General features: G+C 40.8%; 1 protein-coding gene across 2 annotated transcripts in view; it reads right to left on the bottom strand.

The window, feature by feature from the left end:
* The window catches only part of MCOLN2 (mucolipin 2), a 46,410-nt gene that overhangs the window by 8,847 nt on the left and 25,669 nt on the right, over positions 1 to 11,894 (bottom strand). Inside the window, exons 4-9 of one of the 2 annotated variants that reach the window (XM_026655916.2) lie at positions 9,970 to 10,123; positions 9,325 to 9,418; positions 9,140 to 9,236; positions 8,583 to 8,682; positions 3,192 to 3,307; positions 1,801 to 1,950 (exon numbers count right to left, since the gene is read on the bottom strand). In XM_026655916.2, coding sequence (XP_026511701.1) covers positions 1,801 to 1,950; positions 3,192 to 3,307; positions 8,583 to 8,682; positions 9,140 to 9,236; positions 9,325 to 9,418; positions 9,970 to 10,123 — 711 coding nt within the window. The remainder of the gene's footprint in view (positions 1 to 1,800; positions 1,951 to 3,191; positions 3,308 to 8,582; positions 8,683 to 9,139; positions 9,237 to 9,324; positions 9,419 to 9,969; positions 10,124 to 11,894) is intronic. The other variant, XM_026655917.2, reaches the window with a different exon arrangement.

The following is an 11,894-nucleotide window of genomic DNA, read 5'->3' as shown; positions in this document are numbered from 1 at the left end:
ACACACACACACACACACACACACACACACACACACACACACACACAGGTACATGTGATTACACAAATTTTGTCACAAAATATGGTTGGGCTGTGGGGGAAAAAAAACTGCTGGGAACATAAATCCATATTTATTGTAACCGAGACAGATTGATCAGGGTGTGGCGACAGACACTGCTATACTTGTAGATTTGACAGTCCATTAAGAAAGTGGATTACAGCAGAGATGTTCCCATTCCCACAAGCTGCTGTTTGGGGACAGTTTAGAGGAGACTCCTGTTTGTTGAATGTTTCTTGATTTTCTTCTTCAGAGCACAATCTAGGCAGTGTGTTACCATCAGTTTTTAAAGGAAAGAATAACGGGCAGCATTCATTAGCTAAGCCCTCTCGGGCAGGAGCCACCTTTTTATTATGTGCGTGGTGCATGTACAGTGCCTACCACATGCAGGCAATGATCTGGACCTGTAGATATGACTGCAAAAAAAAAAAAATATATGCTATTTACAGCAACAGTTTCAGGAACAGAAGCCAAATAAATGAGATGGAATGGAATGGAATGGAATGAACTTCCAGATTCTACTGTAACAAGAATTTTATGGAGAGGCAGATTGGGATCAGTTCTTCTCAAGAGATCCTGGGATCTTTTGGGTGAATACTACTGGAGCCCCACTCTCTGCTCAAAGAGCAACACTTCTCTCACCCCAAATGAGAGATGCTGAACCATCCCTCTCCCTGATAAAGCAGCTCCACCCTTTTGAGAATCTCCTCTACCCATGTTTACCCTTCCTGTTTCCCCCAAGCCTCACCTTAGGACTCTCCTGGAGCAGAGCCACGTCTCTCCATTTCTTCCTCTTCCTCCCTATCTGAAGGCTGCTGCTGAACTGCAGCTTTAAAGTGTTTCTCTTATCTACGTGAACAAATTCCACATACACACGCGTGGAATTAAGGCAAGATTACTGACTGACTCTATTCTATGGCTACTATAGCACCTTGGTTGGATTAAGCACTTTTTAAAGAACACAAGTGACTGCTGTTTCCCCCCACTCCTCCATTCATATAGCTCTTTCCTTCAGCTTTGGTAGGAAGGTCTGTTGTGCCTGTTTGGTACTTAACATTACATGGCCTAAGTTGCTGCGTCTTGCACTTAGAGGCGTTCTGCATTGCCATCCGGCAAGTTTTGTTTGTCCATGATTCTATAATTTAATGAGAGATTCTTTTTGTGTACTTATATAGATAGAGCATAGCTTGCTATATACACACACACACACACACACACACACACACACACACCATTTATAAATATTATAGCTTCTGCATTTTTTAAATGTAGTTTTACAGATGCAATATACACATATAAGTTTTGTAAATTCGCTTTCCTTAAAATTATATAGGGATGTCCTTTTAGAAGACTATGAATTGCATTAATTATAAAAGACGTATTTTGTTTCCTGTTAACGCTGAGGATGTAAATAATGTAAGAAAAATACTATGGGTTTTTGTTTTATTTTGAAAACTGTTTTACAGAAATAAGGATTGCAGAAGAAAACTTATTGAAAGAAGTGCTCAGTGTCAGTATTGTGCACTTGTGTGTGTGGGGTTATGCCTATGATGGCCACTCAACATAACTAGCATCCTACCAAATTCACGGCTATGAAAAATGGGTCACAGACCATGAAATCTGATCTCAGATTTGCTGTGGCAAAAGAGTTAATTGGTCACAACTTTGGTTTTCCTTGCATTAGTCTAATTAAAAGCATGCTTAAATAGAGTGAAGAAAATATTAAGATGGGTTAACTCTCACCTTGGCTTTTATTTCCATTTTCATTATAGATCCAATGATTGTCATCACATCACTGATAATCACCAGGACATACCATCCATTTATAAACTCCAGACGATCAGCATGACAGACATGGCGTTTGTACTTTTCCAGGAAGAAATTCACAAATCTCTGTAGTAAACATTTAGAGATTTGGTTACAGAACCTACTTTTCTCCAGAAAAAAGGAAGCTCATACAGGTGCTGCAGTTCTTGAGTACTGCTCAAGTAGAGTACTTAAGTTGGGTCTGTTGGAAGAATATGCCCTAGCAACTACTGTAGAAATAATGTATGGGCAGTATTAGCAATATCAACAGAAAAAAATTACGGGACATTCATATACAGCTCTGTAAAGGGTGACTGCTATCATTACTGCATTATTACTAACTTTACTTTCTGCATCCTGCATGCCAATCCACAGACTCTCTCCTGTCCCCCTACGGATGGGTCAGCACTGCTCTCTCAATCCCTCAAAGTCTGACAAACCCTTTGCTGAACTAGGTCCCATTACCTTTTTGACAGTTACAAAGACAGTATGTTGATTAAGATAACTGGATATCATGTATCCTGTGCTCTCTTCTCCCCTCCCGTGTACACATTTAGGAAGAGATTCCCTGACGTACGGAACATACCAGTGTCTCACATGTGTGTCAGGGGAGGGTGGGGCAACAACATGACACAAAAAGCATGAGGCCCTTTGCGCTCAGGAATGTACCCAGTGAACATTTAAATATCTGGCTTTTTTAGCCTTATAGGGAAAAAAGTCAGTCATATTTGGATTTTGAGGGTGTATGATTTGCCAACGTCAAACAAACAAGGACTTGAAGATTTGGGGTGAAATCCGGCACAAATGAAGTCAATGGCAAAACTACATTGACTTCAGTGGAGCCAGAATTTTAACCTATGGATCTGAAACGAACGTATTTGTATTACAGTACCATGCAGATACTCCAATCAGGACTGAGACTTCATTGTGTACTGTACAAGCATACAGTAAACTTAGCCTCTTTCCTAAAGGAGGGGGAGGGATAGCTCAGTGGTTTGAGCATTGGCCTGCTAAACCCAGGGTTGTGAGTTCAATCCTTGAGGGGGCCACTTAGGGATCTGGGGCAAAATCAGTACTTGGGCCTGCTAGTGAAGGCAGGGGGCTGGACTTGATGACCTTTCAAGGTCCTTTCCAGTTCTAGGAGATATCTCCATGAATTTAGAAATATCAGACTGGATATAATACAGATGCAATATACTCTTGGAGAGATATTTTCCTAGAACAGATATACTTAATAATCCAAAACATTGCACTGCTTAGTGGAACTAAAATATGGAAAGCGAATGGAAACATAAGCAGAGAGAAAAGGCAGACAAGGTTATACTTACTTTTTGCAATTTCAGAGCAAGAATAATGGATCGTGTGCAGAGTATAAGGGAAGCAAAACAGCTTACGATGACAAATCCATCAAAAACCAGAATATATTGACTGTTTTTCTGAACTGCTAATAAAAAAGTACAATAGGAAACAGTTCGATCTTTACGTATTCCTTCTGGCACAGAATTCTTTTCATAAGCATTTGAAAACTAACTATATAATAAAAGCTCTCTGCAGATTTATTATGACAAATTTTATAACACTTGGTATATTGTCATATCACTAGAGAAATAAGGCATATAAAATACAATCAATACATATTGAGTACATTAGAAGCCTCCTGCATGTAGGTCTGTAACTCAAATCACTGGGGTATTACATGCAGAGGGTTTGTGGGACTGTGCCCCGAAAGTGAAATGAATTTTTTCTTCTTTTTAAACTATTTGAAATTAATAATTCATGTACAGGCCAAATTCTGCTCACAGACCAAGAGAAATCTCGCTATCTTATTGACTTCATTGAAGTTGCATAAGCAAGGGCAGAATTTGGCCCGTTGACACGGTTTACCAAAAGGCTTTTCACCAATGAAGACCTGCAATTAGAAGCCTCCATTTCTCCAGTTGCAATTGAGAGCTGCTGTAGCAGTTAGTGGTAAGCAAACAGTATTCCACGCACAGCACTAGAAGTAAGCGACAAACTATATCTTATCCAAGGAGATATGCAGCTCTTTGAACTTAGTTCTTTACAGGTAAGCAAAGGAGGGATGGATTTTCAATTTCTGTACACATATATAGAATTAAAAATAGATTTTGTAAAAATCTATGTATTCTGGTAGATCCAGGGTCTTAAACAGCTTTTGTAAATAAATAAATAAAAATTAGTTCAGAGCAAAACAAGTCAGTTATTTATAATGCAGGAGTATTTTAACTCAGTGTTCTTTGATCAACTACTTAATATGCAGGTAGAGTACAAAACGTGGCCAATTGAGACACCATTGTAAGAACTGATCTCACACACACAAAATTATCTGGGTTCCTATATAACAGTATACAAATATAGCGAAGATTTGGCAAGAAGGAGAACACATTGTTCCTTATCCAGGATCCCCACAAAGTTCTATCGACTATACCACAGCCCTGTATAGTAATTGTGATGGCCCTGTTTCTTCACCATTAATGAATGTGTTTATATTATTTGTCATACTGAATCTCGCTCTGAAGTGGAACCTTCAGTACTATTGTCACTTTCTAAAGTGATCAGACAAAAGCTTAATGATAGAAATATAATGTGGATGCCATTCTTTATTTGTAAGGCTCATCAAAAGAACAAGCAGGGAACATTCACTGCTTCTAATAAAGTCTTTAAAGACGTAACAGGCTTCAAGTAGTCAAAGAGGAATTATTTTGAAGTATAGGAATAAAGGTGTCATAGGTGTTTGAGTTTGGGTATTCATTATTGGTTAAAAGACCAGGCTAGAATTTCAATTTAATGTATTAAGCTCATTCAGAGCAACAGAATGGTCAAAACCTATTTTAAAAATTTGAATTTCCCTTGCAGGCAGAGTCTTGTTAAATCCATCACTAAGTAGGTTATAGCAAGGGATATTTATGTCATCTTGATACTTTTACAGAAGGGAGTTAAGCAGATCTGTTTCTTCATTAGAAGGCAGCAATGATTTGCTTAGACATTAATAATAAAAGCACACAAGTTGCAAGTCTCGGTATCCACTAGATATTAGCAAACATCTGTGCCTTCCTCCTCTAAACTCTTTTCACCCCTCCAGATAGGAAGTTGATGAGCTTCAGAAAAATATGAACAAAAACAGACTCTCAAGATCTTGGGATCTGAAGACACAGTAATGTTTACTGACTGTTTGAAAAATATGTACATTGCTATGTAGAAGACTTCCTGAACCCAGTGACATGACACGCTGGTTAAAATGAGTAAGCAGTCACCAACATGGCTGTTATTGTCAGAGAAGCAACAGATCAGGGCATAACCCCTTTTATGCAATCCGTCTGCATGTGTCTCAAAATCACTACATCAGCAAGCAGGGCCAATTGCTTATTGCATCATGTGGACACAGCAGGACAAACAGGGTAGATTAATAACAGTTAACCTACATGCCTCAACTACTCGTCTGAAGTAGTGAAATGACAAAAATAACTGATGGAATAAAAATCTTATACAAGATCCCAAGTCCATCGACCTAGACCTTAGAAATATCTAAGACAGAATCACATACTTATTTAAATGTCAAATAAAGACAGTATTTCCAAATATAGTTCTGATAAGTAACAGTCAGCATGGATTTATCAAAAACAAATCATGTCAAACAAATCTAATAGCTTTCTTTGACAGGGTAACAAGCCCTGTGGATAGGAGGGAACTGGTAGATATGGTATATCTTGCCAGAGAGTAGTTATCAGTGGTTCACAATCAAGTTAGAAGGGCATATCGAGTGGGGTCCTGCATGGATCAGTTCTGGGTCCGGTTCTTTTCAGTATCTTCATCAACGATTTAGACAATGGCATAGAGAGTACACTTATAAAGTTTGCAGACAATACCAGGCTGGGAAGGATTGCAAGTGCTTTGGAGGATAGGATTAAAGTTCAAAATGATTTGGACTAGAGAAATGTTCTGAAGTAAATAGGATGAAATTCAATAAGGACAAATGCACAGTACTCCACTTAGGAAGAAACAATCAGTTGCACCCATACGAAGTGGCAAATGACTGCCTAGGAAGGAGTACTGCAAAACGGGATCTGAGTTCATAATGGATTGCAAGCTAAGTGTGAGTCAACAGTAACAGTGTTGCAAAAAAAAAAAAAAAAGCAAACATAATTCTGTATTATGTATGGGATGTATTAGCAGGATAGTTGCAGGGCCGCCCAGAGGATTCAGGGGGCCTGGGGCAAAGCAATTTCGGGGGCCCCTTCCATAAAAAAAAGTTGCAATACTATAGAATACTATATTCTCGTGGGGGCCCCTGCCGGGGAGCCCAGGGCCACTTGCTCCCCGGCCCCTCTGGGCAGCCCTGGAGAGTTGTAAGCAAGACACAAGAAGTAATTCTTCCGCTCTACTCTACACTGATTAGGCCTCCACTGGAGTACTGTGTCCAGTTCTGGACACCACATTTCAGGAAAGATGTGGCCAAATTGGAAAAAGTCCAGAGAAGAGCAACAAAAATTATTAAAGGTCTAGAAAACATGACCTATGAAGGAAGAATGAAAAAAAATGGATTTGTTTAGTCTGGAGAAGAGAAGACTGAGAGGGAACATGATAACAGTTTTCAAGTATGCAAAAGGTTGTTCCAAGGCGGAGGGAGAAAAATTGTTCTCCTTAACCTCTGACGACAGGACAAGAAACAATGGGCTTAAATTGCAGCAAGGACGTTTTAAGCCAGGGGTCTCAAACACGCGGCCCTGCGGCCCGCCAAGCTCCGTGCCCCCCCTCCCCCAGTTATTTTATGTGGCAGCTAAGCTCCCTGCTCACTGCTCCCCAATGTTTGGGGCCAGGCCTCTCCCCCGGCCCCGCCTGCCACCCCCACGCATCTCCCCCGAGTGTCCCCTGGGCTCACTTGCTGCCCCCTCACTGCCCCGGAGCCTGCAGCTCATGCTGACTCCACTCCACTCTGCCGGCTTCCAGCATCACCTGCTGCCGCAGGGTCCTAGTGCCCCCCTCCACTACTATGGCCAGGGCAGACTGCCCTTCCCCTTCCCTTCTGCCCTAGTTCTGAGCCTCTCCAATGCCCCGAGCCTCTCCAATGCCCCAAACCCCTCATCTCCAGCCCCACAGCCCTCATCCTTGCACTCCCTCCTATCCCCAAACTCCATCCCAGAGCCTGCACCCCCCACCCCCTGCCCCAGCCCGGAGCCTGCACCCAGCACCCAAACTCCATCCCAGAGCCTGCACCCCAGACCCCCTCCCCCACCCGAACTCCCTCCCAGAGCCTTAGGCAGGTGGGGGTGGAGTTTGGGGGAGGGGGCAGGTTCTGGGCACCACCAAAATTTCTACAAACCTGCCACCCCTGGAGGAGGCAGAGCAGGAGTGGAGTGGTGGTGGTGCAGCCCAGTGCAGTGGGGGGGCTTTAACAGAAGTAAATCTAACTAAGTGCGTGTTTTGTCCTTTGAGTGAGGTGCATTACTGTTGGTGGCACTTAGCACTTTCCGGGGGGCGGGAGGGAGGAGCAGGGAGCCGCGTGCTCAGGGGAAGAGGTGGAGAAGAGACGGGGCAGGGGCAAGGCCTCATGGAAGGGGTGGAGTGGGGGCTGGGCCAGGGGCAGCGAGGGGGGGGGTGTCAGTGATGCGGCCCTCGGGCCAACGCACTAGTCCTCATGTGGCCCTCATGGTCATTTGAGTTTGAGACCCCTGGTTTAAGGTGTACATTAGGAAAACCTTCCTAACTGTCAGAGTGATTAAGCACTGGAATAAATTGCCTAGAGAGGTTGTAGAATCTCCATCATTGGAGATTTTTAAGTGCAGGTTAGACAAACACCTGTCAGGGATGGTCTAGATAATACTTAGTCCTGCCATGAGTGGCAGGGGGACTAGACTAGATGACCTCTCAAGATCCCTTCCAGTCCTATGATTCTTTACTCCTGTTCTGAAACAGTTCCTCGGGCTTACTCTGATTAAGCAATCCATCTCTAAAATAGCATAAACCTGTCCCTTAAGGATTTTCACTGCACTGTCAGACTAATGTCCTCGGAGTGCAGGGGGGTGGCCTCGGTGTTCCTACACCCGTGATGCCCATATGCAGGAACAGCACCTTGGGGTCATAGGCAAGCTGCTCTACTTCCTAGAGCTGTGAACTTGTTCAGATCACTCTCAGGATAAAGGGTCCATAAAAATGACTTAAAGCTCAGCTAGATGGGAGGATCTGGTCTGTGGTTATTAGGCTACTACTTCTCACTATACTGATGTTAAATAAAAGTGGGTCTAACATTTTGTTACTGACATGGGAGAGGGCATAAAGAGCAAACACCAATATCACAAGTAGAAACAGGAGAGTGAATTGGGACATGGTGCGAACACTAGCGGAGTCAGAAAAAGTAATGCAAAGGCGGTAATACACAGGCAGGGATGTAGGCCCCAAGCTTGAACCATTTAAAAAGGACATTAGATAACACAGTAGACAGTGTGCTGCAAGGACTACTCCTATGCATCATTTCCATCTGTAGCTTATATTATCCACTGGTTAATGCTGCCCTAGTGTCCACGCATTTCAGTAACGTTTCTAAAAATGTTGACATGTTAGCCATTTATTTCTGAATATAGCCACAGTTCACATTTGTATTTTTGTCTGTAGTTATCATATATATTCAGAAGTGGAACAATGATATAGATTTACTGGAAACCATCAGATTTTCACCATGCAGAACACATATGCACCATACTTACTAGATCCAGATATATGCCAGTCTTTGCATTCTTGAATATCAGCATCACTATCAAAATAAATTTTTACTTTACCACTGTGGGCTCTGTTGTTGAAAGTAATCTGCAAACACAAGTTTAAAGATTTATCATTTGATGAAAGCAAAACTAGCAAAATTAACGCTGTCAAAAAATGCAGAGTCAAAGACTAGATTGATACCCACTGGTACTGCTTAATCTAGGTAATCTGTAAATAAAGCTATCATCATAGATTAATATACATGGAAAAATACATCTGAAACAATATGCAAGTGCAAAAGCAATCAATGATTTTACTTCTCATGAAGAACAAAACATTTAAAAAATTGAAGAGGAGAACCATGTTTGAGGAAAATAAATAGTTACTTGTTGTTATAAGAGGTCTGTCCCATTGACACCAAAGCAATCACATCATTTTGCACGGGTATCAATGGAGAGTGTGCACACTGAATTTTTTCCATTTTGCAGTCAGGACACCAATAAGAAATGTCCTGGACTCTGGAACACTTGTTTCCATGTGTATACATCTGAAATGCACTTACAGTATTCTGAAAGGCGTAGCAGTCAGGCAATTCTCTGGCATGAATTGTTTGTAGATCAATACCTTTAAGTTGAAAGGAGATTTCAACCTGTATAAGCCTGAAGAGTAAAAATAAATGCAGTGAATTGCATACAATAGATTCCACTATTTTCATATGAATGGATGGGTTTTCAAAACTCACTTTACCTATAAAATTCGAAGTTGAAAAATGATGAATTTATCATCTTCAAATCACCAGACCTCTTAGTGGCTAGCATCTGTGGCTCTAGGTGAATACAGTCTATGGGGGGAAAAAAAAGATTTTTACAAGTTTCATTCAAAATGATTATTTTACAAATAAAGTAAGGGAGAAAACTAAGGTAACTGGATACTGGTGGACACAGATGTAGGTCCTGATCTTGCAAGCTGCTCAGTATGGAGCCCCACTCAAATTATTGGGGCCATGAGAAGGTGCAGGCATCTTCTGTAGGGCCCCAATACTGAAAGGTGCTAAATGTTCCCACTGAAGTTAATGGTGGTTGACAGCATTCAACAACGCTCAATATCTGGCCTCTGATCAGCAGCTTCTCTCATACAGGTGGTCAACAGCTGAAAAACCTTCAGAGAAAAAGTCTTACTGTGATGACCTACAATGCTTATGCTGTAAAGTAGTATTTTCTAGGTGGATATTAAAGAATAAAATAGGGGAGAAGTGGGTTAACTTTCCTACGTTAAAGTAGGATTGCCACACAAATAAAATACTAACTTACTGTTGATGATTTGCCATTACAATACATAAAATGTCCATGGCAACACTTTTTTTTTTTTTTTTAATTTACAGCAGTACTGTACCTGTTTCAATGGCAATGTCTATGTTCAGCGTATCATTGGAAGGAAGCATTGTGTCTGTCTTGTACTGTTGTTTACAGATCTGTAAGCCTGACACATCGTCTTCATCTTGTTCGTAACCAAGTGTGCCCAGGGATATATTCTTTAATTGGCAGTACTAATTTAAAAATAAAACACACTTTTTCAGTTATCTTAATTATCCTCACATCAGCCTATTCACAAAAAATTACTGATGCCGATAAATATATGTTTTCTTTGCCCACACTCATTCAAATTTGCTTTTTTCCCCCCATTAACAAATTTAATGGTCCACAGTATCAGCTTTTCATTTTCACTTTGTATTTGCATAACAAGTTTGATTCAAGGATCTCAAAATTAATCAAGCCTCAACAAGGCAGGTGAATATAATTATACTCTACAAGGACATTGTGACGGGTTCGGTCACAGAGACCTCTTTGGGACTGCCACCTGATGTACTGAAACTACCTCGGAGCCCGTTTTTCCTGCCAGCTTGGGATTTCAGAACCCTGTCATGTTGAGCTAGACATGCCAGTCTGCGGCAAACAAAGACCCAGGTCTGAACCATGTCCCCCAGAGCTGCAGACTTAACTAAAAATGGCTTAAGAAGTGCTCCTGTCTCCAGCACCCAAATACCCAGTTCCCAATGGGATCCAAACCCCAAATAAATCTGTTTGACTCTGTATAAAGCTTATACAGGTTAAACTCATAAATTATCTGCCCTCTATAACACTGATAGAAAGATATGCACAGCTGTTTACGCTCCCAGGTGTTAATTACTTACTCTGGGTTAATTAACAAGCAAAAGTGATTTTATTAAATATAAAAAGTAGGATTTAAGTGGTTCCAAGTAATAACAGACAGAACAAAGTAAGTTACCAAGCAAAATAAAACAAAAACATGCAAGTCTAAGCCTAATACGTTAAGAAATTGAATACAGATAAATCTCACCCTCAGAGATGTTCCAATAAGCTTCTTTCACAGACTAGACTCCTTTCTAGTCTGGGCCCAATCCTTTCCCCTGGTACAGTCCTTGTTCCAGCTCAGGTGGTAGCTAGGGGATTTCTCATGACTGCAGCCCTTTTGTTCTGTTCCACCCCCTTATATAGCTTTGGCACAAGGCCGGAATCTTTTGTCTCTCTGGGTCCCCACCCCTCCTTCTAAATGGAAAGCACCAGGTTTAAGATGGATTCCAGTACCGGGTGACATGGTCACATGTCCTGGGAGACCCCAAGCCTTCATTCTTCCTGGCCTGACTCACAGGAAGGCTTGCAAGTAAATAGAGCCATTTACAACCAATTGTCCTAGTTGATGGGAGCCATCAAGATTCCAAACCACCATTAATGACCCACATTTTGCATAATTACAATAGGACCTCAGAGTTATATTTCATATTTCTAGTTTCAGATACAAGAATGATACATGCATACAAATAGAATGAACACACTCAGTAGATTATAAGCTTTGTAATGATACCTTACAAGAGACCTTTTGCATGAAGCATATTTCAGTTCATTATACTCACACTCATTAGCATATTTTCATAAAATCATATGGAGTGCAACATCACAGACATGTCAAAGGTCACACTGGTAACACTGGTCTACAATTTTTGAGAAGTCATCTGCTTCAGAGATAAAATGTGCTATTTATTATGTATTTTGATGTGCTGAATTCAAATATGACAATTAAAACAACTGATTAGCTACTGTTTCTAAGATATTTAAGTTTTTACATTTTATGTCTATGTATATTGTGTAGATAGTAGAGTTTTAATCATAAATTGTAAACGTAGGTCTTTTCATGTGTTTATGGTTGCTTTACATAAACAGGACAGGTGAAATATTATCATGTAACACTTTAAAAATCAGCAAAAGGGTTATATAAATAAAATTTATTATGAAACAAAA

This window comes from Terrapene carolina, unplaced genomic scaffold, assembly GCF_002925995.2.
Source record: "Terrapene carolina triunguis isolate 2854851 unplaced genomic scaffold, T_m_triunguis-2.0 Scaffold211, whole genome shotgun sequence".
NCBI classification, from domain to species: domain Eukaryota; kingdom Metazoa; phylum Chordata; order Testudines; family Emydidae; genus Terrapene; species Terrapene triunguis.
Note: the sequence above shows the minus strand (reverse complement) of the source record. Positions and strands in the feature narration are given on the sequence as shown.